This window comes from Nelumbo lutea, chromosome 2 (assembly GCF_056320005.1).
Source record: "Nelumbo lutea isolate HS-2025 chromosome 2, American lotus-T2T, whole genome shotgun sequence".
NCBI lineage: Eukaryota > Viridiplantae > Streptophyta > Magnoliopsida > Proteales > Nelumbonaceae > Nelumbo > Nelumbo lutea.
In genome coordinates, this window is record NC_142685.1 from 70571900 (window position 1) to 70597863 (window position 25964).

A 25964-nucleotide genomic window follows, 5' to 3' on the forward strand; every position below is an offset into this window, starting at 1 on the left:
AAGAACAGTTGGCAGATTTTCTCACCAAAGGCATTCCCAAGGCAAAACTTCAGCATGATACCAACAAGCTTGGCATGATTGACATCTATGCCCAGCTTGAGGGGGAGTGTAGAGAAGATGGGCCGAATGGCCCAGAGGCTGTTTATTCTTTCTTGTTATTTATGTTTTTCTGTAATGGGCCTTATTCTGGGCCCATCCTGTCTATATTAAGTTCTTTGTAAATTCTTTCCCAACTAAGGGCCTCCTTGTAATTATTCAAACCTATCTTAATAAAATAGTGTTAGGGTGCTGAGAGAGAGTATGTTCGAAACTCTCATTCTCAAACCCTCATTGCCGAACTCTCAAGCTCTCCTCTCTTTAGTTTTCTTCAGGAGGATTTCGAACAACTACAACAACCGTTTCCCAATGTTGACCTTGAGGACAAGGTTGTTTTTGATGGAAAGATGAATGGTAAGGCTGGCAAGGCAACCAGCCCAACCTCTTTGGCCCAGGCCCAACAAGCCCAAGGCCAAACCCAGAACCCTCAGATCAGGCGTGCGACACCACCTTTGAAGTTCATTTACATGCATCGTTCCCTCGAACCAGCTCCTGTTGTTCGTGAACCAGTTCAGAAGTAAGGGACCTATCATCTACAGTGAGATGTTGTGTCTTCTACCGCCTCTACCACACGCATCCTTTGTAGCCATAATAATATAAGCAAGATAATGGTAAGAAGGTGAACATTGAAGAAAGCCCAAGAAAAGAACTTGCTCTGATACTACATTGACACAAGCCCAAAAATAATTGTAGTATTATCATATTATGATCAATGTTTTAAAACATGAAGGCGTGACTTGAGGTGTTCCTCTACCTAGAGGCGTGCGACATAGTTCAAAATGTAGGAGGCGTAAGGCTCCTAAACACAAGGAGGTGTACGCCTCCTTGAGAGGAGGGGGGATGAGGAGGAAGAAGAGGAAGGAGAAACCCATTTTTCTTTATATTTTTTAATAATTTTTTTTATCCCCCTAACACAAAAAAACCAAATTAGGCTGCATTGAAAAGGAGATTGGGGGGTCTGGGGGGCAAAGCCCCCTTGCCCACTTTCTCCCCTTATCTTATCTTCCCTTTCCTTTCCTTTTCTTTTCTTTTTCTTTCCCTTCCCTTTCTTTTCCATTCCTTTCCTTTTTTTTCTTTCTTTTTCTTTCTGTCTTTTTATATGAGGTGTGCATGAGGCTTACGCCTCTAGCACGCCTCATGAAAAAAGCATATGAGGTGCATGCCTCTTTGACCTGTGGCATACGCCTAAGAGGTGTCAACACCTCTGGCATACGCCTCAGGGTGTTTTTGGGGCACCTCCAGGCGTACACCTCCCATGCCTTATAAAACACTGCTTATGATGTCCAAATGTGTCAATTTAACAAATAAGTATATTTATTGTCAAATTACAAGTTAAAAGTATAGCCGTCAATTATTAAAAGGCTATTTTATGGATGTCCTCTGAGTGCACACAGTTCTGATGGTACCCGGCCATAGATCCAACTTAGACAAATACTGTGCCTGACCCAACTCATCAAAAAGTTCTTCAATCAAAGGAATGGGGTAACGGTATTTACTGCAATATTGTTTAAGGCAAGAGGTCAACACAAAATCTCCAATTACCATCATTTTTCTTACCAATACGACTAGTGATGAGAATGAGCTGCTGCTGGGTCATATAATTCCTTCACCATTTGCTTCCCCTTCAACTCTCTAGTAATGGGGGTATCTGTAGGGTCTTATGTTAGTAGGTGGGACCCCTGGTTGTATTGGAATCTGGTGGTCATGAGTTCAGTAGGTGCTAGGGTCGAGAGTTCTTGGAAAACATCTAAGTAGATGTTGAGTAGATGTTGTAATTGGCGGGCTTCGATGGTGGTAATGCCTATGTTATCAGGGGAAGAGGATATGGTTGATCTCGACCCAGTAGGTAGTGAGCCCATGCTCATGAGGAATGGAGTGTGATTGTGTTGGCAGCTCTTAAGAATGGAGTTGGGTGCATCAACGACTATGGGTAGTAAGTGGGCACCCTTAAGAATGCATGGTTTCCCCCGACAGTGAATTGCATGGTGAGCTCAACCCAATTGCACATGAATGAGCCCAAAAATTGTAACCACTGTACTCTAAGGACTATGTCTACTCCTAAAAACTTCAAGGGGTGGAGGTTTACATTGAACACGTGCCCTTGCACCTTTAGTTCTACTACCCTACATCTTCCTTCACAAGTGAGGTGGTGGCCATTGGCCACATTAACAACAAACGAGGATATGGGTTCAATTGATAGCACAAGTCGTCAGGTCAATCCAGGGGTGATGAAGTTCAAAGAGCTCCCACTATCAATTAATATTGCTACCCTTCGTCCTAGGACCTGTCCTTGGACCCGCATAGTTCGTGAGGCTTGCAATCCGCTAAGGCTTGTAAGGAAATCGTGTAGTACTCTACATCGGGAACCACCTCCTTTTGTTGGACCTAGATGTAAATCAGTCCTCTAATATCTTAACTTAGTGATTAGCAGAATAGAACATATCTGAATTACTGTATAAGAGAGGAAGATGGCGAAGGGAAGAGGTAAGAGAAGAAGAAGTCGAATTAATCACCCTTCTCCTCTAACCCTATTTTATTAATCTCTAAAAAATTGATGATGACAAGTATACCCTTGAGTGGGCGGCCAGCTTGGCAGTTACATAATGAAAACAAAATAAGAACAAATACCAGGCCCATTAAGTGAGGCCCATCAACATAAAATAAAAGATAAAATAAAGGATATCACATGAAAGGTTGTTAGGGCCCATTCGGCCCAGTCTCTTTACACTCCCCCTCAAGCTGATCATAGATGTCAATCATGCCCAACTTGCTTATATAGTGTGTCAATTTCCCCCGGAACTCCCTTGGTCAAGATATCAGCCAGTTTCTCTTCCGAAGAGATAAATGGTAAACAAACTTCTCCTGAAGAGACTCTTTCCCTTATGAAATGCCTATCAACCTCAATGTGCTTAGTTCTGTCATGTTGAATAGGATTATGTGCAATGTTGATAGCAGCTTGGTTGTCACAATAGAGCATCATTGGTTTCTCGTAGTCCACCCCCAATTCCTCTAGAAGGGATTGTAGCCATAGTAATTCTGACACACCATGAGCCATAGCCCTATATTCTGCTTCAGCTGAGGATCTAGCAACTACTGATTGTTTCTTACTCCTCTAAGACACAATATTCCCAGCAACCAGAGCACAATAACCAAAGGTGGACCTTCTGTCATCAATACATCCTGCCCAATCTGCATCAGTAAAGGCTTCCAGCTTCATGTGACCATGCTTAGCAAATAGAATACCTTTCCCTGGAGTACCTTTCAAGTAGCACAGAACCCTTTCTGCAGCAGCTAGATGAGTATCTCTGGGAGAATGCATAAACTGACTGATAACACTGACTGCATAGGAAATATCTGGCCGAGTCATGCAAAGGTATAACAGGTTCCCAAGCAGTCTCTGAAACACTCCCTTATCAGGCAAAAGTTCAACATCTGTGGTAGAAATCTTATGATTAGGATCAATGAGAGTGGAGATGGGTTTAGCTCCAAGTTTACCAGTTTCAGCAAGAAGATCAAGGACATATTTGCGCTGAGATATGAATATACCATCCTTAGATTGAGCAACTTCAGTGCCCAGGAAATACCAAAGATCTCCCAAATCTTTGATTTCAAATTCAGAGTTGAGAAATGCTTTTAGTTTACTGGCCTCTTCAATGTCATTACCCGTGACCACAATATCATCAACATAAACAATCAAGGTCACCAGAGAGTCATTTCTCTTCAAGAACAGTGTGTGATCAGATTGTGTTTGAATGTAGCCAAAAGAGACGAGCAGCCCGAAATCTCTCAAACCAAGCTCGAGGAGATTGTTTGAGACCATAAATAGATTTGTGTAGTTTACACACCTTGCCTTTCATTTCTTTCCCATACACTCTTGGAGGTAGAGACATATAGACCTCTTCATGCGGTTCTGCATTCAAGAAGGCATTTTTAACATCGAACTGGTGTAGGGGCCAGTCAAAAGTAGCTGCTAGAGAAAGTAAAACCCTGACTAAAGTTATCTTAGCTATAGGAGCAAATGTCTCAAGATAGTCAATGCCATACATTTGGGTGTAACCCTTAGCAACCAACCGAGCCTTAAACCTCTCAACAGAGCCATCAAAGTAATATTTAATAGTAAACACCCATTTACAACCCACTGGTTCCTTCCCTTCTGGCAAGTCCACAATATCCCAGGTATGATTCTTATGCAATGCATCAAGTTCGGTCATCATAGCTTCCCTCCATTCAGCTTGAGATAAAGCTTCCGGTACAGACCTGGGTATCACATGGGAAGAAACAGAGGCAAGAAAAGAGTAGTAGGAAGGGGAGAGAAGGCTGTAAGATAAGTGTTTGGAGATACAATGGATTGTAGACTTCCGCTTGCCCATGCGAAGAGCAATAGAAAGGTCAAGGTCTGGAACAGTCTGAGATGGGTCAGTAGAGGACTGACCTGTTTCCTCAGTAATGATGGGAGTGGCAAGATGCTCTTCTGAAGGAGTGGAAACAACCTGCACATGTTTGAATCTCTGCCTTTGGTACCACCTTTGGAGAGCAGGAGCAGAAGCAGGAGGGTGAGCAGGGACATCAGGGGTAGGTCTAGTGGAAGAGGTGGACACCCCATTATCGGACTCACAAGGGATGGGAAGAGGAACAACTGGAAACATAGCAAAGTACTCATCAGATTTCTCCCCCTCAGGAGGAATACTAAAGAAGGGAGTCAACTCTGCAAAGGTGACATCCCAAGATACAAAGCGGGTGCCACGAACTGGATTAAAACAGAAATAACCCTTCTGTGAGGAAGCATATCCCAGAAACACGCACTTATGAGCCTTAGGTTCAAACTTGTGCCTTTGGTGACTGAATATGCACATAGCAAGTACACCCAAACACACGGAGAGGAAGAAGAGAAAAGAGATCCTCATCCGGGAAGAGAAGACTAAAAGGGGTTTTAAAGCCAAGGACCCGAGAGGGCATACGGTTGATCAGAAAGGTAGCAGTAAGAACATCTCCCCAAAACTTTATAGGAACATGGGATGCAAATAAGAGGGATCTGGCAACCTCAACCACATGCTTATTCTTTCTTTCCGTCACCCCATTTTGTTGTGGAGTGTAGGAACAAGAACTTTGATGAATAACCCCAAAAGTTTCAAGATAGGTGGAGAGGGTTCTCTCAAAATACTCCTTAGCATTGTCAGAACGGAATATTTTGATACGGGTATTAAACTAGGTGAGGATGAGTTCATGAAAACTTTTCACAATAGCTGGTACTTCATCCCTGGATTTCATGAGATAAATCCAAGTGTAACGTGAATAATCATCAATAAAAAGGATAAAGTACCTGTAACCCCCCATGGTTGGCATGTGATATGGCCCCCACATATCAGAGTGAACAATATGGAAAGGAGAAAATGATCTTTTATTGCTAATTGAATAGGAATGTCTACAATGCTTTGCCAACTCACATGATTCACAATGAAGACTCGAAAAAGACACTCCTTTAAACATATCTGGGAACAGATGACTCAAAGCAGAAAAGGACAAGTGACCAAATCGAAAATGGCATAATAAAATTTTGTTAACAGACTCTGACACGATTGACTCTAAGGCAACTCCATGAGGTGGTCCCAAAGCTTGATCCGGTGTGTCCAACAAGTATATTCCGTTCGCCTCATGGCCACTCCCAATCATCCTCCGAGACTACAGGTCCTGAAAAACACAATGAGTGGGAATGAAAGTTATGCTGCAATTCATTGACTTTGTTAAGCTACTAACAGATAAGAGGTTTGTGTTAAGCTTAGGGACATGAAGAACAGAAGATAAGAACAGGGTGTCAGAGGTCTTTATATCACCTTTACCAGAGATGGGGGCAAGGAACCCATCGGCAAGGGATATTTTCTCTTTCCCAGAGAGGAGGAGATATGAGCAAAACAGGTTAGATAGGCTGGTCATATGGTTTGATGCACCGGAATCAATAATCCAAGGGATTTTATGATTACCTGAAGCTGAAGCATGATTCGCAGAAACACGAGTACCTGAGTGAGCAAAAGCCGATGAAGATGATGTACTATTGGAAGGGTGAGTTGAAGAAACCGTAGCTTCCAGGTGATTTAGGAGCCTCCCATACTTCTCAAAATTCAGCTTCATTGCAGCCAACTGCTCAATAGTTGATTTTTCTTCGCTTTCCTTACTTCCCCCTTCAGGCAATGTAGCAGCATTAGCAGTCTTGGATTTTCCCACTTGACTGCCCTTCTTAGGGTTATTATTGTTCTTAAACCTATCAGGAAGAAGTTCAGGATGAAGCTTCCAGCAGGTGTCCTTTGTATGCCGTGGTTTCTTGCAATATTCACATATCTGCTCTCTTTTCTCAGTAGGGCCCTTCGGTTTCATTCCGCATGTGCAAAATGTTCTGTAGATGGACTCTGCAACTGCACCTGCCGCCTACTCTCCTCACTACTTATCATAGTATATGCCTGTGAAAGAGTAACCTCATCCCTGGCCAAAATGTTTTGTCTAATAATATCAAACTCAGGGTTGAGTCCAGTGAGAAACTCAAACACCCTATTTCTCTCCACTAGCTTTCTGTACATTTCAGCATCCTTTTCACTCTCCCATACCACTATCTCCATAACATCAATTTCCTGCCATAGGGATTTTAGTATAGAGTAGTAGATTGCCACACTCTTCTCCCCCTGTCTCAGGTTCTTCACATCACTTTTCAATTTGTATGCTCTGGCTACATTCAGTTTCTGTGAATATCTCAGTTACACTGTCCCATATCTCCTTAGCCGAAGACATCCAGAGATAGTGCTGGCTTATATGGGGTTGCATAGAGTTGACTAACCATCCTATAACAGTATAGTTCTCTTGCATCCATCTTTCAAATTCAGGGTCTATCTCTTCGGGTTTCACCTTGCTGCTTGTGAGATACCCGTGTTTTCCTTTACTACAAACATAGATTTTTATAGACTATGCCCAAGCAAGATAGTTCGTCCCATCTAGCTTAATTGTGGTAACACCAGTCAAAACGAAATCTACTGAAGCAGGTCGAAAAACTAGCACCTGCTTGAACTCACTTCCGTATGCCTCCATTAATCAAACGGAAATCAAAGAACAGGAAATTTTGACTATGTAAACCTACTTGAAGTCAAACCAGAACTTGGGTGCTTGAAAAACTAGGGTTTTGCTCTGTCCAACAGATGGAAGGAAGAGAGAAGACACTGCCGCACCTACCAGACTAACCCAAACTCTTCCAAACCTGAACCGCCCTCCTTTAGCACTCACAAGACACCTTCCAAGCACAAAGCGCCACACCCAAGCTTCACCTTTCCTGGTAACCTCGAAAATCTCTAGTCGGCTAGGGTTTTGAGCAGCAAGAAAACAACGTCACTTCTTGGCAAAATCTGGCCAGAACTAAACTCTCCAAACCCTTCTACTAACCAGGCAAGTGATTTTCTATACTATAGAGAACCTATCTCTCCATACACTCTCTTGATTTTAGAATGTACAAGAACAAAGAAAAAGAAGGAAGAGGAACTGAACCTGCTCTGATACCAAGATGTAAATCAGTCCTCTAATATCAAGATTAAACTTAGTGATTAGCAGAATAAAACAGATCTGAATAACTGTATAAGAGAGGAAGATGGCGAAGGGAAGAGGTAAGAGAAGAAGAAGTCGACTTAATCACCCTTCTCCTCTAACCCTATTTTATTAATCTCTAAAAAATTGATGATGACAAGTATACCCTTAAGTGGGCGGCCAGTTTGGCAGTTACATAAAGAAAATAAAATAAGAACAAATACCAGGCCCGTTAAGTGAGGCCCATCAACATAAAATAAAAGATAAAATAAAGGATATCACACGAAAGGCTGTTAGGGCCCATTCGGCCCAGTCTCTTTACAGACCTTAACTGTTTCGGTTAGGCCATCTGGATCTTTCCCTGGCTCTCCTTCCTCCTCTACATGCAAGAGGTACACTTGTTGGGCCTTACACTTATGACCCAAAACAAATTTGTCGTCACAATCGTAGAAAAGGCCCTTCTCATGTCGAGCTTGCATTTCGGTCCACGACAACTTCTGGTAGGGGAGGGTCATAATTCCTGATTTTTTGTAGGGTTGGTGTTAGGAGTTGGTAAAAGTGGGCCTAGGTTGGGTACGGTCTTGGATGGAAGAGTTTTCAGTATTTGGCCGGTTGTAGGTGGTGTGGGTCGGCTGATCTTTCTCAGCCTATTTAGCCTCTCTTCCTAGAGCTTGGTTAAACCGATTGTGGCTATTAATGTGGATGGCTGCATGGCGTTTACCTTAATTTGGAGTCCTCTTGAAGTCCTCCCATAAAACAACCGACCAAGGCTGCCTCCGGCCACCCATGAACACGGGTAGCAAGTCATTCAAACTCCTGGTATTCTCTCCTGGTTCCAGATTGTCTCAGCCTTGAAAGGGATTCATTGAAATTTTTATACCTAGAGGGGCCAAACCTCACACATAACGCCTTGGTGATGTCCAACTAGGTGGCCTGAGGATGGGTTTTGCAGTACCATTGATACCATAAAATGGCTTCCCCATCCATGTGGATAGAAGCAATGGCCACCCGTTGGTTAGCAGGGGTCTCGTGAAACTCAAAATACCGTTCGGCTCGATAAATCCAAGGTACAGGATCATCACCTGCGTAGGTAGGGAAGACGATTTTAGCATCCTTGACTGGAAAGGCTCCCATCTATCGTTCTCCACTGCTGTTAGATCCTTCTTGCTCCGAATCCTTGGGTGCTGCCGACATTCGTTCAAACTGGCCAACCAGTGGAGACATCGTTTCTTTGATGTCCTGCAACTCTTTGTTGGTTTGTTGAACCCCCTCCCCCTTTCAATCCGACCAATTCGTTCATCCATCGCCATTGGTCTAGTGCTAGGCATTGCTAAGCTCGACTCCAATTGATAGGTCCTTTATTTCTGAACTAGTTCACAAACAACAGGAGCTGATTCGAGGGAGCTCACCCCCTTGAAATGGAGGAGGAAGAGATAGAGGGTAAGGAGGAAAAAGGGAATAGGGTTTCTCGTTGCCTTCATACTGATTATTCCAAGATATTTATAACCTCACGTAGAGGGTAGATAATGACAGCTAACTGATTCTTGATTTCTTGTTCAATTCCCCTGACATGGACGAAGCATGTAAATGAACTTCAAAAGTGGTGTCGCACACCTGATCCGAAGTTGGGCTGGTCGCCTTTTCCGGGCTTATTAGTAGAGACATCCTAAGGGGCTATAAGAGGACTGTAATAGAATAGATTGAATGTCTTGCTCAACTCGTAGCCCAAAATACTGCTAAGGATAGTGACATAGCAAGTGATTTGGGGCTGGGAAGAAAAAGAAAAGCTCCTAGAGTTGATGGACAATCCACTAATATTGCTAGTGAAAAGTCAAATTAAGAGGACATTGAGTTAGATGATCTGTATAAAAAGAATAACAGCCAACAATGGAAAGATTAAATACTGCAAGATTTATATCCAATCAAGGTCATGGTGTTCAACTTCATATTAGTGAGTTTAATGGTGAGTTGGAACCTAAAGAGTTCTTGGACTGGTTAGACAACATTGAAAATTATTTTCATTGGAAGAATATGAATGAAAAAGGAAAGGTGAAACTTGTAACAACAAAGATGTGTGGGAAAGCCTTGAAAAGTTAGTTTTTGGGGAAGAATGAAGAAGAAGCTGAAATCACAATTCTTACCACTGGACTATGATCAATGGTTTGAGGTAGCCAATACAATATCAAGTCAGTCTTCATTGCTCGTATAATGTCAAGGATGCATATTAGTTAGCTTTGAAGGTTGAAGCTCACTTGAATCAAAGCTCGGAGTAGAAAATAATTGCTGTTCAAGGTACATCTTCATCAGTGGGTCAAAGTGTTGGGGCTGGTAGGGATGTGTGATCAACCAAACATGACCTATAGTCTAAGGAACCTTAAATGCAACAAAAAGCAGCCAATGACAATCTACTATTAGATGTTTCAGGTGTATGGAGTTGGGACATTGTTCCAATGTACAATCTCTTGTACAGTGAGCAGTGTTGTATGCTTTTCCTTTGATTAATAAAATTTTACCTTACCTTTTCAAAAAAAGAAAAAACAAGAGCAGCAGGATGATATAGGCCATATTGAGGAATGACAAGTTGTTGAAGCTACTAAATCTAATGCCTTAGAGGGAGAAAACATGGAAGGATAAGTTGAGGGTGAAGTGCTAGTGGTACGACACTCTATGGTTGCACCTTGAAAACCACTACCCAGGACTGATTGAGAAAGAATATCTTTAGAACATGTACAACTGATGGGAAGTTGTGTAAACTAATTATTGATAGCATGAGTAGTGGAAATCTTGTATTTTAAGAGATGGTGGTTAAGTTGCAGCTCAAGACTATTTAACACCCTCGACCATATCACATTTTGTAGTTCAACAAAGGAATGGGGTAAGAGTTTCTTGAAAATGTTTAGTTAATTTTTCTATTGGTAACACATTTGAAGAGTTTGCTTGGTTGGATGATGTTCCAATGAATGCATGCCATATTCTTTTGGGTTGCCCATGGCAATATGATTGTAAGACTGTTCATTATGAAAAAAATACATATAACTCTTGTGAAAGGTAATAAGAAGATAACTTCTATACCAATACAACTTATTCATTTCAAAAGAAAGAAACTAAGCCAACCACAACCCTCTTCACCTCAAATAAATTGGTTGAAGTAGATGGGAATTTGGATGTTGTTTATGTGTTGGTTACAAAAGAAGTTAGCAAAGAAACACCTGTTCTGGACAAGGTGAAGAAGCTACTTCATGAGTATGCTGATGTCATGCCTGAGGAATTACCCAATCACCTTCCTCCATTAAGGGATGTGCAACATAACATAGATTTATAAGCCTGGAGCAGCATTGCCTAACTTACCCCACTATAGAATGAGTCCTAAGGAGCATTAGGAGCTCCACAAATAGGTAATAGAGCTGTTGAAGAAGTGGCTAATTCATGAAAATTTGAGCCCATGTGCTGTACCAGCTTTGCTCACACCAAAAAAAGATGGTGGTTAGCGTATGTGTGTTGACAGTAATGCTATCAACAAGATTACCATTAAGTACAAGTTTTCCATACTCTATCGGGATTATATGTTAGACACATTGGTTGGTTCACAAGTCTTTTCAAAAATAGATTTAGAGTGGGTACTACCAAATTCGTATCTAAGAATGGTATGAGTTGAAGACTGGATTCAAGACTAAGTAAGGTCTTTATGAATGGCTATTTATGCCATATGGGTTGTCTAATGCCCCTAATACCTTTATGACGTTCATGAGCCTAGTCTTAAGATCATTCATGGGGAAGTTTGTGGTAGTTTATTTTGATGGCATACTTGTCTACAACAAAGATCATGACAACCACTTGGAGCACTTGAAAGCAGTCTTAATAGTCTTGAGAAAAAATATATAAATTTGAAAAGGTGTAATTTTGTGAGACCGGTTAGTGTTTTTTGAGTATTTTGCTTCAGCCAAGGGGATTAAAGTGGAGCAAGAAAAGGTTTAAGTTATTCAAGAGTGGCCAACACTAAAGACCTTACTAAAATTTATAGTTTTCATGAACTAGACACATATTATCGTTGATTTATAAAGAATTTCAGCATTATTGTGGCACCCATTACTAAATTGAAAGGGGGGGAGGGGAGTTTACATGGACTCCCGCAGCTGAAAAAAGCTTCTAAGAGATAAAGAACAAGATGACCAAGCTTTGGGGCTAGCTTTACCAAATTTTAACTAGCTTTTTGAAGTTAAATGTGAAGCACCACATGTTGGGATTGGAGCTGTCCTTAGCCAAGAAGACTGTCCAGTTGCTTACTTTGGTGAGAAACTCAATGATGCTAGAAGGAAGTATTCCACTTAGGATATTGAGTTTTATGCCATTGTACAGGTCTTGATGTTTCGGTGATTACCTTATGCAATGAGAGTTTGTGTTGTATTTAGTCCATGTCTATTGCCCTACAATACAGCAATACATTTCATCCACAAATACAGAACTACCTGTTGAGTAGTTTAGTTGGAGATTACTTGAAGCAATGGGATGTTATCCTACCACAAGCTAAGTTTTCCTTCAATGATTTAGTTAACAGATCTACAAGGAAGACTCCTTTTATGGTTGTGTTTGGTCGATTGCCTAAAGGTGTTGTGGACCTAGTTCCTATAATAGGGTTACCATGATGAGTGATGATGCTAAAGTTTTAGTTGAATCCATTTTGATAAATTCAAGAAAATGTATGAAAAAATCTAAAAGGAAGCAATCAAAAGTATAAAGAAGCAAAGGATAAGCACTGTCGGATGAAAGAGTTTCATGATGATGATCTAGTCAAGATTTATTTGTGGCCCAAGTGGTTTTCAATTGGGACTTGCCACAGGCTGAAGTAGGAAAAGATTGGTCAATGTCAAGTGCCGAGACAATTTGGGGATAATGCATATGAAATTGAACTACTTGCTGGTTTGTCCATTTCACCCATTTTCAATGTAGCAGACCTCTTCGATTATCATGAAGATCTAGAACCAGCAGCAATGGTTGATCAAGGACAAGTACAAAGGACCAATAGTTCTAATGAGTTTGAGTAAGTAGAAGATGTTTGAATCATCAACACTCGAAATGGGACCTATTTTAGGTTCTTGGTCAAGTGGAAAGGGAAACCAAAAATGCTGCTCAAATAATTGTTCTATTTGAGCAACTAAAAATGGGTTGAACTAGAAGGAGACTAGTTCAAGGCTATTAAAAATGCTGCTCACACGTTGAGCTCTTTTTGACCCGACAAGAATGATAAACCCTTGATGCCAAATGTTTTGAAGTAAGACCCTAAATAGTTGTTCTTGGGTAGCTTTGTTATCAATTTGGCCTAGGGGTATTTAAGTATTTTCATCATTTTATAATTTAGATTCTCGTTAGGGGTAGATGTGTGCACATCTCTTGGGTTTTGGTTCTCTTGGGTGTTTTTGTAATAAAAGTTATCTTTTGGGGATTGCTTGAAATTAATTTTTGCTCACAAGGAGTTGTTTGTGAAGGAGGGGTATTCTAGGGGCTTCTGTATAAATATTTTAGGTGACTTCTGAGAAAGCCATTAAGTCTTATAAAAGAAAAGGGGGTTGGTTCTATGGGAGGTTTTCTGGTTCTTTCTCTTTTATTTGAGTTGTAGTTCAGCCCCAACTAGGATTTTCAAGTATTAGGAGATTGGGTTTTGAGGAGTCAACCCATTTGGCACCTTGTTGTAGTTCAGCCCCAGCTAGTTCAGCCCCAACTAGCTTGATGCCATTATTACAAAAGTTCTACTCCTGGTTCAGTTCTGAAATTTGTAGAAATCCAGTTTATTTTTGTTGTTTTCAGCTTTGTATTGTTGTGCTTATTGCTATTCGCTTGAAGTATGTAACTTGCTTGTCTGTCCACATTAGAAACTGGGATATCAAACAGGATGAATAAAAGAGCCAATTGAGAAAGTGAAAAGGGTGCTGAATATGAAAAATGGGAGCAAGAAAACTATATATGCATTTGACAAAAAGAAAGAATTTTATATGGCTTCAAACTACTAGGGAGATATAGGGAGTAGGCTAAGGAAACTATGCTAAACAGAGTCACTATGCTCTGGTGTTTGAAGTGTAGGTGGAATCATCTTCTTGCAAACAAGGGGAAAGAATCCTTTTCACATATTAGTCTGCTCTTACAACTTTGTGTAAAGAGCTTGATCAATATCAAGCAATTGATTGGGAGGGTAAGAAAGATGCTCAAGCTTATAAGAAGTTGGAAACAAAGAAATGTGTGTTTTCCTTCTTAGCAGATTTGAATCATAGTTCAGATTATTGGTAGCAAGGAACTTTATAACCTACAGGAGTTGCATGCTTTGATGCAGTATGAGGAGAGTAGGACCATTATGAATCCTCTTCATGGAGAGCCATTGGACCTTGTGTTGAGGAAACCACAAGAAAGCAGACTCTAGTAAAAAGGGTGATCAGGATGATAAAAGTAAAATCAGTGCTTTACTCATTGTGGAAGATCATGGTATACAAATGAGAAGTTGTTGGGATCTTATTGATAAACCCAAGAAATTCAAGGGAAAGCTAGGGAAGAAGTTCAACACAACTAATGTTGCAGCCAGCTCATCTTCTGAAAAAAATTAGGCTTCCACTATTTCTCCCATTGGAAGTATTTGTACATGTACTTTTCTTCTTTTAGGTAACCAAGGGTATTATTGTAACTTCACCTCCTTTTATGACACCCTATTATATAAGATAGAGTTGGAGCTGCCACTCACATTATTATTGCTCCAATTTCTGTCTTTCTCTGCTATCTTCTTTTCCTTTCTTCTTATTCAGACTATAAAAACCTTCCTAAATCCACCCCAATATTCAGATATATAATACAACTCCTTTCTAATATTAATCTTCAACTATTTTTTGAGGCGAAAAAACCTTCAAATTTTAGATTTCCTAAAGCGGTTTATTAGAAGTTGCATGTTCCAAGCTCCAATTTCCATTGCATCTTTACAAACTAATATAATGTCATTTGCAAATTGTATATGCATGACCATTGTCTCTCAAGATTTTTTGTCTGACCTTATTCCAACCACATTGTCTTTCCCATATATTTGAACTAAATCTTATTGTTTCTTAACAGATAATGGGTTATGTTGACAGGGAGAATATGGTTTCTTAAGAAAATACAACTACATTGAAGGCCCCATAGAGAAAATATGGTAAATGTTAGTTAGAGTATGATAGACCATATTCAACTTACAAGAAAGAGAGATTTGCAGATGAAACCCTACCTGTATCCCAGAAAGCATAGTGGCAATAGCTACATCAGCCGCATCTTTGATTGTGGGAAAATTGCACATTGCAACCTGCAATGTTATTGAATTTACTGAATGAATTGCACGGACATGTCAAAACATTAGGCTGCATTTGTACTGAGTGCAAAAACTAATATGTATTAATGTGAATGAACATAGTGTCAAAAGAGTACAATGCAAAGTTGGTTTGGTTTTGCACAGATAGCATTTGTTCTACTGGTTGTGATGGGTGCAAACCTCATTACAAGTTTAATGTTATTTATTTAGCGTGAGTGGTAAAAAGAGAACCAAAAAAAAAATATCTTTTTAGTTACATCAATCAAAAAAATTGTAACTATTTTGAGTGCAATCAGTGCAAAGTTTGCATCCAATTTTTGGAAGCAAACCATGTACCCTCTTTTAAGGAAAATAGAGTGACAGGTTGCAAAATTTCCTTCATTCACGTTGCAAAACCTAGATGAAGAATGGTTTAGATTAATGTCTTTTACATTTACTAATGGGGGCATATCTTTCATTGCATCTCTTAGTATATGCATATACATACATAATACAATGAGAGGCTATATACACCATGAGAGGCTGAATGGAAGAACATTTATTGCTCCCATCTTTCTATCTCATATTAGAGCAATGAGTTTCTCTTTTGTCAATTGCACAGTTTTTCTTTTTTGATCAATAACAAAAATGTCATTAATCAAACAGAATAATTAATTACAAAGGAAGGGAGATAAACTTTTTTAACTTCCTCAACAGAGGCAAGAGCCCCCAAAGTGAAAAAACCAAAATTACAACTGAGCCCAGAATAAAGATTCTCTAGTCACCCCTTGCTTGGCTAACCCTGTTAGACAGTTTTGTATGCCCTTAGCTTCAATCCGATTTGATGTACATTTGACGTTTAGTGTAAATAAATAAAGTGCATGTTTGATTCATGTTGTTTGGTATAATTCTGTGTAAGACCCTAAAACTGGACACTAATAGAGACTCGTGTTAGTTTTAAATGTTCATAGCCATTGGATAAGTCTGGGGAGATTTATCCTGCCAAAGCTGATACTGGTGTGCCACCAAGCGTTGGGATGGCCTGTCTCGGCCACCAGGGTAAGACCCAAGGCACATGCAGTATGGGATTACTTGAATCCTTGAACCGGACCAGATTTCCAGTATTGCCCTGGACCTTGGAGACAGATGGGCAAAACTGGAAAGTTACACCTGACCCCTAGACTCGATTATGACACTTCACTAGGTGTCGGATCGGGCTGTCTTTGATATGCCAATCAGTGAGATCCTTAGCGGGGGTCAAAACCTGGGCATGTTGGGGCAGTTTGAGAATTCATCTGAGTGGGTGATCATAGTGACAGGATCAGCCCCTTTGTCGGACAAAGGTAATGATCGGGAAGGCACTCTCTCTGATGGAAACCAAACTGCCGGCAGTTGATTTCAATCGTTGGAATTTTGTTTTGCAAAATTTATATATGATATGTATATGTACAGCCGAGGGAGAGGTCCTCTCTTTTCGGGCAGTGCTTGATCATTAAGGGCTGAGAGGTTAAGTGTAAGACCATTTAGGATAGTACCTGATGGGCTAATCTTGCACCTGCCCACAGTCCCTGGGTTTTTATAAGATGGCTTGGCCCAGGGACCACTTAATGTAAGTGTTGGGCCCATAGGGTCCATGTGATGGGCTCAGGGGTTTACTGAGCTTTTCAGTGAATTCGGCTGGGCCGAACCCATGTGGCTGGTGTGTAGATCAATGCTTGGGTCCCACGCCATACAAAGAAGCCCAACTGGGCAGGAGATTGGAAACTAGTTAAGCACTGAACACTTAATCGGCAAAAAGCCCATTTCGAGCTGGGCTGATATGATCACCCATCTATGGAGCGGATCTGAGATTAATGTTAGCAAAAAGGATTGGGCCTTTAACCTTATCCACTCTGGGAGACCAAATTCAAATCAGATTTGAATCTGATAAACTCTTGATAAGATTAGGAGTAAGCTAACTTAATCTGCAGATAGGATTAAGATCATCGCCTATCCAAATACTGATTTGGATTGGGATAACTCCTAATTAGGAGTTTTCTTAATCAAGAAGAAAAGAGGAGAAACCCAAAGTGAAAGAGAGAGATTTCGAACGTAAGGGTTTTTGAAGGAAAAATACATCCTGCGAATTGAGATTAGATCTCATACACACTCCAGAGAGAAGAGAAGCAATTCAGCCATCTTTGTCCTTGGAGTTCTCCTCCAGCCGCCGCCATTCCTTCTTGCAAGATTCGATCTTTGTAGAAGAAAGAAGTCAAGAAATCAATTCTTGACATCAGTCTTGCAGAAAAGACTGAAAAAGATTCGGTGTTCAGAGTTTCCAGAGGATTCTTGCGAAGGATCCAGTGTGTAGGACGCACTCTGCTGGTTCCGTTCCACAAACAACTGTGTCATCTTCAGCAGGAGCGGATCTTGGTGTCTTCTTTGGGCGTGAACATGAACTTTGGGAGATACTGCTTCTCTGGATCAGGTATAATCCTCCCTTTTCCTTTTGCTTCAGATCTGGTTCGATTATGGTTCAAGTAGGATCCTTGAATATTGTATTATAAATTTAGGGAATACGATTCTCAGTTGGGAGAAGGTAGGAAAATTTTTGAAATTCGCCCACCCATTCCGCAATCTTTTTGGCGTCCATAAGATGGATCCTACCATTCTTTCAAACCCATCTGCAAATGAGTTAGCAAATCTCTTCACCCAGTTGTACTTTATTTCCATGTCCTTAGCCAACCACCTGAATTTTTTCCTTTCATTGGTGTAGTTCCATAACCCAGCCTTGTCTTCTCTCAACCACCCTACTACCACCTCCAAGTCCCCTTCAATTACAAGCCTCCTAATATTCATTTCCTTGGCCCTTTGAACACCTTCTAAAGCCACAAAAATCTCAGCCCCGAGAGTCACCTGCCCCAATTGGGCCTGAAAACATGGCTGAAACAATTCCATTATCGTCCCTAAACACACCCCCAATGCCTGAATGCCCAGGGTTCCCTCTACTGCTGCCATTGAAGTTCAACTTTGTAAAACTAGTGGGGGGAGGGGTCCAAGATAGACATAGACCAATTTTCACCAGGGCAGAACTAGCAATCTCTTTCCATTTCCTCAAAAAATCATCCACTGTAAAGTCTGTGAATAAATCCGAGGACTTCAACCAATGTACCACCCTGATGTGAATCAAGTCTATCAAACTTTCAAAGTTTCTCTCTTTCTCAGAGAAAATTCTTGAAATCCTTTCTTCCCACAATGTCCAGCATACAGCAGCTCTTAGGCTCCACATGGTCCTACCCCTCTTCAAATGCCACCTGAAGTAAGAAGAAGAAAATAGACTTTGCACATTCAAAGGGGGATTCCAGCTACACCCAATAAGAGAAAAATCCCATTCCCAAATAGTTTTGGCAAGCTGGCAAGAAACCAACAAGTGATAACCAATTTACCCATCGACTTTACATAGAATACACCTATGAGGGGATAAACAAGTCTTCGGTCTCTTTCTTTGAAGATCACTAGTATTGATTCTTTCCAAGAAAGTTTCCCAACAAAAACTCCCAACCCTAGGAGGAATTAGCTTACACCAAATCTCTTTAACAGGGAAGGATAAACCTACAGGGCTGGATGGCTGAGTTAAGACTTTAAAGAAAGAGACACAAGAGAAATAGCTCGAGGGGGTGGGGGTCCAAATTCTGGTGTCTTCCTTTGTGGGGTCCAAGAAAACATTTTCAAGAATAGCCAGGAGGGACAAGGTGTTGTTCAGATCTATATCTCTAACAGCCCTTCTCAAACCCAAATTCTAGCCAAACCCAGTGTTAGAAGATGAAGGGACAACAAAGGAAGAAATGAGCTCATTTTTCAAGTTAGAGAAAGCATACAGGGATGGAAATTGATCCTTCAAAAGGAAAATTTTATGAGGTTTGTGATAGGCCCTCGACTACCCATTTGGGCTCATCACAGGAGATCCAGGCCCACGACATGCAGCAGCCAGGCCAAGCATGAGAGAAGCACTCGATCTCCCATGTGCAACCGCCACTGAGGTTTGTTTACGTGAGGAGGCCACATCCCTCCAATTAGTTAGCCGTCTCAGTCAAGTCATGTGCAGGAGAGGCTGAAGAGAGAGTATAAGTATTGTATTACCTCACTGATTCTGGGCATGAAAAATGAAACCCTACTGATCTCCTCCATCTCTCCTCTCTTCTTCCTTTCTCTTCTTCCTCTCCTCTACCCTACTCTGTATTCAGGAGGGTGAGCTCCCTCGAACCAGCTCAGATTTTCAGAATATCAACGTCATCTTATCAACTAGTATCAGAGCCTAGCACTAATGACTAATACGAGATCCACTACAGTAGATGATCATGTTGATCGGATTGAAGTAGAAGTTCACCGAACCACACCAGAACTGAAGGACATCAAGGAGACCTTGTTGGCACTGGTGGGGCAGTTCGAGCGACTATCCACACCCATGGCGAGGGAACCAGAAGCGGCAGGATCCAAAAGCAGCGCGGGTAGACGTGGCGGGATCATCCCAGGCAAGATGACGAAGATCATATTCCTAGTTTATTCAGGTGATGATCCGGTACCTTGGATTTATCGGGCTGAATGGTATTTTGAATATCATGAGACCCCGGTGCACCAACGAGTTCCTATTGGCTCTATCAACCTCGATGGAGAGTGCCATTATGTGGTACCAATGGTACCCAAAAACACACCCCTAGACTACTTGGATGGACTTCACCGAAGCCTTACGAGTGAGGTTTGGACCATCTGGGTATGAAAATTTTGATGAATCCTTGTCCCGCACCAAACAGACTAGTAGTGTGTGGGAGTATCAGACTGTGTTCGAGAGATTAGCCACCTGTGTGCATGGTTGGCCGGAAACGGCTCTGGTTGGCTGTTTCATCGGGGGTTTACGGGAAGACATACAGATTGAAGTAAAAACATTGCAGCCTTCAACTCTTATCTCTGCTATCAGGCTAGATAAACTCCAAGAAGACAGGCTAAACCGATTAAGAAAAACCACTAGACCAACTGGTCCAGCGGTTGGACCCCTGTTACGAACCCCAACCAGTCGAGCAGATTCAGCTCCGGGACCCTTACTTCCCACCCCGGGCACTAAACCAGAAGCCCCAACACCAAAGAACCCTGGGACCATGGTAGTACCTTACAAGAAGCTCTCATGGACCGAGATGCAGGCCCACCAAGAAAAAGGGTTGTGTTACAATTGTGACAAAAAATTTACCCAAGGGCACCGGTGCAAGACCCCACACCTCTACCTATTGCAGGTTGAAGAGGAGGATGCCAACTGTGAATGGGAACCGGAAGTTGGAACCAATGAAGCAGTCCCAACTACGGAAATTGAATATTATGTGATTTCTTTGCAAGCTCTATCGGGCTGTCAGAGCCCATGTACCATGAGGGTGGAAGGGTGGGTTCAGGCCCAAAAAGTGACTATCCTAACCGAAAGTGGAAGTTCTCTAAATTTTATCACCCCTGGGTTGACCCGGAGACTCGGGTTGGATGTGGAACCCATAGCTCCCTTTGCTGTAAACGTGGCCAGTGGGCAAGGAATCAGATGTGAGGGAAAATGTAAATCAGTTAGGCTTAAAATTCAGGGGTACCTCTTCACTATTGACCTGCACCCCCTTGAATTTTCAGGGGCTGATATAGTTCTGGACATCGAATGGCTTCAACAATTGGGCCCCGTAATGTGCAATTGGGCTGACCTTACAATGCAGTTTCAACATGAGGGACTCACCTGCATATTAAGGGGAACCAGACCTGTCTTGGCCACAGCCAAACCTCCCCACCTCATTCTCAAGAGTTGTCAATACTCGGATACCCCCTTTCTAATGAGTATGGGCCCCATGCCTCTTGGGCTGACATTGACTGTTGATGATACTATAACCCAGAACCCAGATCAGCAGGACCAACTCCAACAACTCCTGAGCGAATACGAGGACGTATTCCAAGAGCCATCTGCTCTCCCCCCCTCGAGACAGCTGGACCACCGGATTGTACTCCAACCGGGAGCTCCTCCCACAAATGTCGGCCCATACTGGTACCCACATTATCAGCGGGCAGAAGTGGATAAGATGATACAAGAACTCCTGGATAAAGGGTTCATTTGGCCCAGTAACAGCCCGTTCTCTTCACCTGTCTTACTAGTAAAGAAAAAGGACGGGACATGGAGATTTTGTGTTGACTACCGAGCCCTCAACAACATAACTGTGAAGGACCGATATCCCATTCCATTGATAGAAGAGTTGTTTGACGAGTTGGGCCAGGCCCTGTTATTCTCCAAACTGGATCTCAGGTCCGGGTACCACCAGATCCGAGTCCACCCAGAAGATATAAATAAGACAGCTTTTCGGACCTCAGATGGGCACTACGAATTTGTGGTTATGCCATTTGGTTTAACCAACGCACCATCTACCTTTTAGTGGCTCATGAATGACATTTTCAGACCGTATTTGTGACGCTATATATTGGTTTTCTTCGACGATATACTTATCTACAGCCCCACTTGGGCCTCACACCTGACACACTTGCGTCGCACTCTGGACCTACTTAGGTAGCATTCCTTGTTTGCCAAGCCCACTAAATGATCCTTTGGACAGACCCATATTCATTACCTTGGGCATATAATAACAGGTGGGAAAGTTTGTACAGACCCGGACAAGGTTTCAAGCATGGTCAACTGGCCAAGACCACAGAACCAAAAGTCACTTAGAGGGTTCCTCGGACTGACTGGTTTTTACAGACGTTTCATCGCCGGCTATGCTATGTTGGCCGCACCTCTCACTAAGTTGTTGAAGATACAATCCTTTACATGGGACAAGGCAGCGGAAGGGGCCTTCCAATATCTTAAGAAGGCAGTTACATCGCCTCCCACCTTGGCTCTTCCAGATTTCAGTATAGAATTTGTGGTGGAAACTGATGCTTCAGGGAAGGGGATTGGTGCAGTCTTAATGCAGAATGGGCAACCATTGGCTTTCTTCAGCCGAACTCTATCAGCCCAGGCCCAAGCCAAGTCCACATATGAGAAAGAGTTGATGGCGATTACCTTAGCAGTACACAAATGGAGGGTGTACCTTCTGGGAAGGAGATTTACGGTACGAACCAATCACCGAAGCATTAAACATTTATTGGAGCAGAGGATTCTCAGCCCAGAACAGCAAAAATGGGCCTACAAACTTCTGGGTTACGATTTTCATATTGAATATAAACCTGGGCCTTCAAATGCAGTGGCAGATGCACTATCCAGGGTAGAAGATTTCCAGCTGATGGGCCTATCTAAACCCAATTACCCCTTGTATGACCTCATCCAGCAGGAGGCACAATCAGATCCAGAACTCAGCCGGATCCGATCCCAATGGAGCAAGGATCCCACTTTAGTGCCAGGGTATTCCATAACTGGTACTACACTCTTCTATAAAGGTCGTGTGGTAGTAGCCAGCAAATTAGGGTATCAGAACGAGTTGCTCAAGCTATTTCATGACTCGGCTATAGGTGGGCATTCCGGGTTTCTCAGAACAGGATAGCGAGCCACTACTCCTGGAGGGGAATGAGACGTATGGTTCAGAGTTACGTGGCCTGTTGTGACATATGCCAGCAGCACAAGTATAGCACCCAGTCTCCTGCAGGTCTACTTCAGCCCTTACCCATTCCAAAACGAGTATGGGAAGACATTACCATGGATTTTATTACCGGGTTGCCTAAATCAGCAGGGAAGTCGGTGATCTTGGTGATTGTGGACCGCCTAAGCAAATATGCTCATTTCTTGGCGCTACCACAGCCATTCCACAGTGGCTCGAGCTTATGTCCAGGAGGTAGCCAAATTGCACGGCACTCCAAACTCTATCTTGACCGACAGAGACCCCCTCTTTATCAGCAAATTCTGGGATTCTTATTTTTCTGTTCAAGGAGTAAATATGCTTCACACCACCAGCTACCATCCCTAGACAGATGGGCAGTCCGAGGTGGTCAATCATTCATTGCCTTGAAACTTGCGTTGTTTCATCGGAGAGAAGCCCAAACAGTGGGCTTACTGGCTGCCATGGGCTGAATATTGGTATAACACCACATACCAAGCTTCAGTAGGGACCACTCCATTTAAAATAGTTTATGGGAGAGATCCTCCAGTTGTGCTTCCTTACGAAAAGGGGACTTCTACAGTGGCTGAGGTAGAAGCCCAGTTATTGGACAGAGATGGGATTTTGAGATCCCTCAAGCTGCATTTGCAGAAAGCCCAACAGTGCATGAAGTTAGCCTATGATTGCAATCATTGGGAGCTTGAATTTGCAGTGGGGGAATGGGTCTACTTAAGACATCCTTACCGACAAGCTTCAGTAGCCCGATGGGTTTGGCAGAAGCTAGCTCCCAAGTATTTTGGCCCATTCATGGTGATTGAACGAGTAGGGCAGGTAGCTTACAAACTGGAGCTTCCTATTTCCTCGAAATTACACCCAGTTTTTCATGTCAGCATGCTGAAACCGTGTCTAAGTCCATCACTAAGGTCAGCCCAACCCTCCCACAGTTCACTGAAGACAGGGACATATTGATTGAGCCACAACAAATAAAAAATATAAGGTGGGTCAAAATGGGCAAGAAGTTACACAAGCAGGCCCTGGTCGTGTGGAAGAACTTGCCACCAGAAGATGCCACATGGGAAGACTATGACAAACTGAAAGACTAATATCCTCACATCAACCTTGAGGACAAGGTGTTTCTTGAAGAGGGTGGGACTGGTAGGTCCTCGACTACCCATTTGGGCCCATCACAGGAGACCCAGGCCCATGACATGCAGCAGCCAGGCCAAGCACGAGAGAAGCACTCGATCTCCCATGTGCAACCGCTACTGAGGTTTGCTTATGTGAGGAGGCCACGTCCCTCCAGTTAGTTAGCCGTCTCAGTCAAGTCATGAGCAGGAGAGGCTGAAGAGAGAGTATAAGTATTGTATTACCTCACCGATTCTGGGCATGAAAAATGAAACCCTACTGATCTCCTCCATCTCTCCTCTCTTCTTCCTCTCCTCTACTCTACTCTGTATTCAGGAGGGTGAGCTCCCTCGAACCAGCTCAGGTTTTCAAAATATCAACATGACCTTATCAGTTTGCCTGAGCTTAAATCATACCTGATTAGAGGGGAGAAAACTGGTAATAAGTCATGGATTTCTTTCCAAGGTGAGGCACATGTAGTCCTTGCCAAGATTCCAGGATCCCATCTGTTGTCCTCCAGCTTGTGAATGCTAGCCACTATTCTAGCCCACAACTTCTCCTTCTCAAAAGGGAACCTCCATAACCATTTCCCCAATAAAGCCACATTCCTCTTCCTAATGTTCCCAATCCCCAACCCTCTTGACTTCTTATTCCTAATCACCATCTCTTACCCCCACTCTATGGTCCTTCTCCTCACCTAGCTCCCACAAAAAGTCTCTCATGAACTTTTCCAATCTATTAGACACACTCTGCTAGAATCTTGAACATTGACAAGAAGTAGTTGGGTAAATTGACTAAGGTATCCCTAATTGCGTGATCCTCCCACCAAGAGAAAGATAATTCCTTTTCCAAGAGGCAAGTCTCTTCTCAATCTTTACGCCACCGAATTCCAGAAGCTTCCTTTCTTGCAGTTGTCTCTCAGGGGTAGACCAAGATAATTCAAGGGCCAACTTGAAACTACAGATCCCAATAGCTCTACACACTCCCTGACCTCCCCTTCCTCCAAATTCACTCCCACTACACAACTCTTCTCAAAATTCACTTTAAGGCTGGACATCTGTTCAAAGAGTTGTATCACCATCTTCAAATTTCTAATCCAGCTCAAGTTCCCACCTTCACAAAAAAGAATTGTGTCATCTGCAAATTATAAGTGGGTAAGTGGGATCTCTTCCCTTCCTAACCTCCACCCTCTAAGTAAATCCCTTTAAATCTGCTCTATGAATCAATCTACTGAGAACATCTCAATTAGGGTGAACAAGAAAGGAGTGAGTGGCTTGTCTTATTCCCCTAATAGCTGGGAAGAAATCCACCACTATCCCATTTACCAGTACTGAGTAATGACAGTTCCTAACACATCCCATGATCCATTTACACCATCTTTCCCCAAACCCAATGTTAACCATCATCAAAAAGGACCAATCAACCAAATCATAAGCCTATTCTATGTCCAATTCGCACACCGCTCCCTTCTTTTTGACTTTTTTTTTTTGAAATTCCACACACTCTCATTGGCAATTAGGATCTGATCAACTATCTATCTTCCCCTCACAAAAGCTCCTTGGTTTAGTACAATAATAGCGGGCAGGTCCCATGCCACAAAAGCATTTTGCTTCTCACATTTTTCTATAAATAAATAAAACAATCTTGGTTGTTGGTTGCTAATTTTGGAAGACTTCTAATTAGATTAGAAGTTGCCTAATTTTGACTAGTCAAGAGATAAGGGTTGAATAGGAGTCTTACTGTTTGTGAGACCTTCCTAATCGGATTAGGAAAGTTTCTTGGAGACAAGATAGCACTCTTTCAGAGTCTATATAAGCTGGAATTCGGCCAGCCATAGAAGCCTTATGCAATTGCTCTCACTCTCACTACCATTCAGCCCAATACACCTCTTTCTCTCTGGATTCAATCTAGGACTTCTCAACTTCTTCCTCCATTAGTGCTAATAGAAGACAACCAAGTTGCTGGATTTTGGTGGTTCATTCAACAGTAAAAGAAGCAAGCCTTTGATGCAATTGTTGTTGAAATCAAGAGAACACAATAGTTGGATCAATTAGAGGGTGCACCATCTTTATCCTTCACATCGATTTGGTGAGGAGCTCAAGGATGCTTGGGCATCAACTTCACAGCTGGTACTGCACCTATGGTGACCATCTTCCATCAGTAAGTGGTAATTTCTATCCTTATTTGTGTCTGAATTAGCATGGCCCATCTCCATGTTCGATCCTATATTGAAGAAATAGTTTCTCCTAGGTGAAACATTCAAGTGATGTGCAATTTTCTCATACAAAAGTTTTGAACTTTATTCTTGCTATTTG

The 25964-nt window shown here is 42.2% G+C and overlaps 1 protein-coding gene across 8 annotated transcripts in view; it reads right to left on the minus strand.

The window, feature by feature from the left end:
• The window catches only part of LOC148871441 (FAD-linked oxidases family protein), a 119415-nt gene that overhangs the window by 45397 nt on the left and 48054 nt on the right, over positions 1-25964 (minus strand). For all 8 annotated transcript variants that reach the window (XM_088969565.1, XM_088969569.1, XM_088969563.1 and 5 more), the window contains exon 11: positions 14891-14965. In XM_088969565.1, the coding sequence (XP_088825691.1) occupies positions 14891-14965 (75 nt within the window). The remainder of the gene's footprint in view (positions 1-14890; positions 14966-25964) is intronic.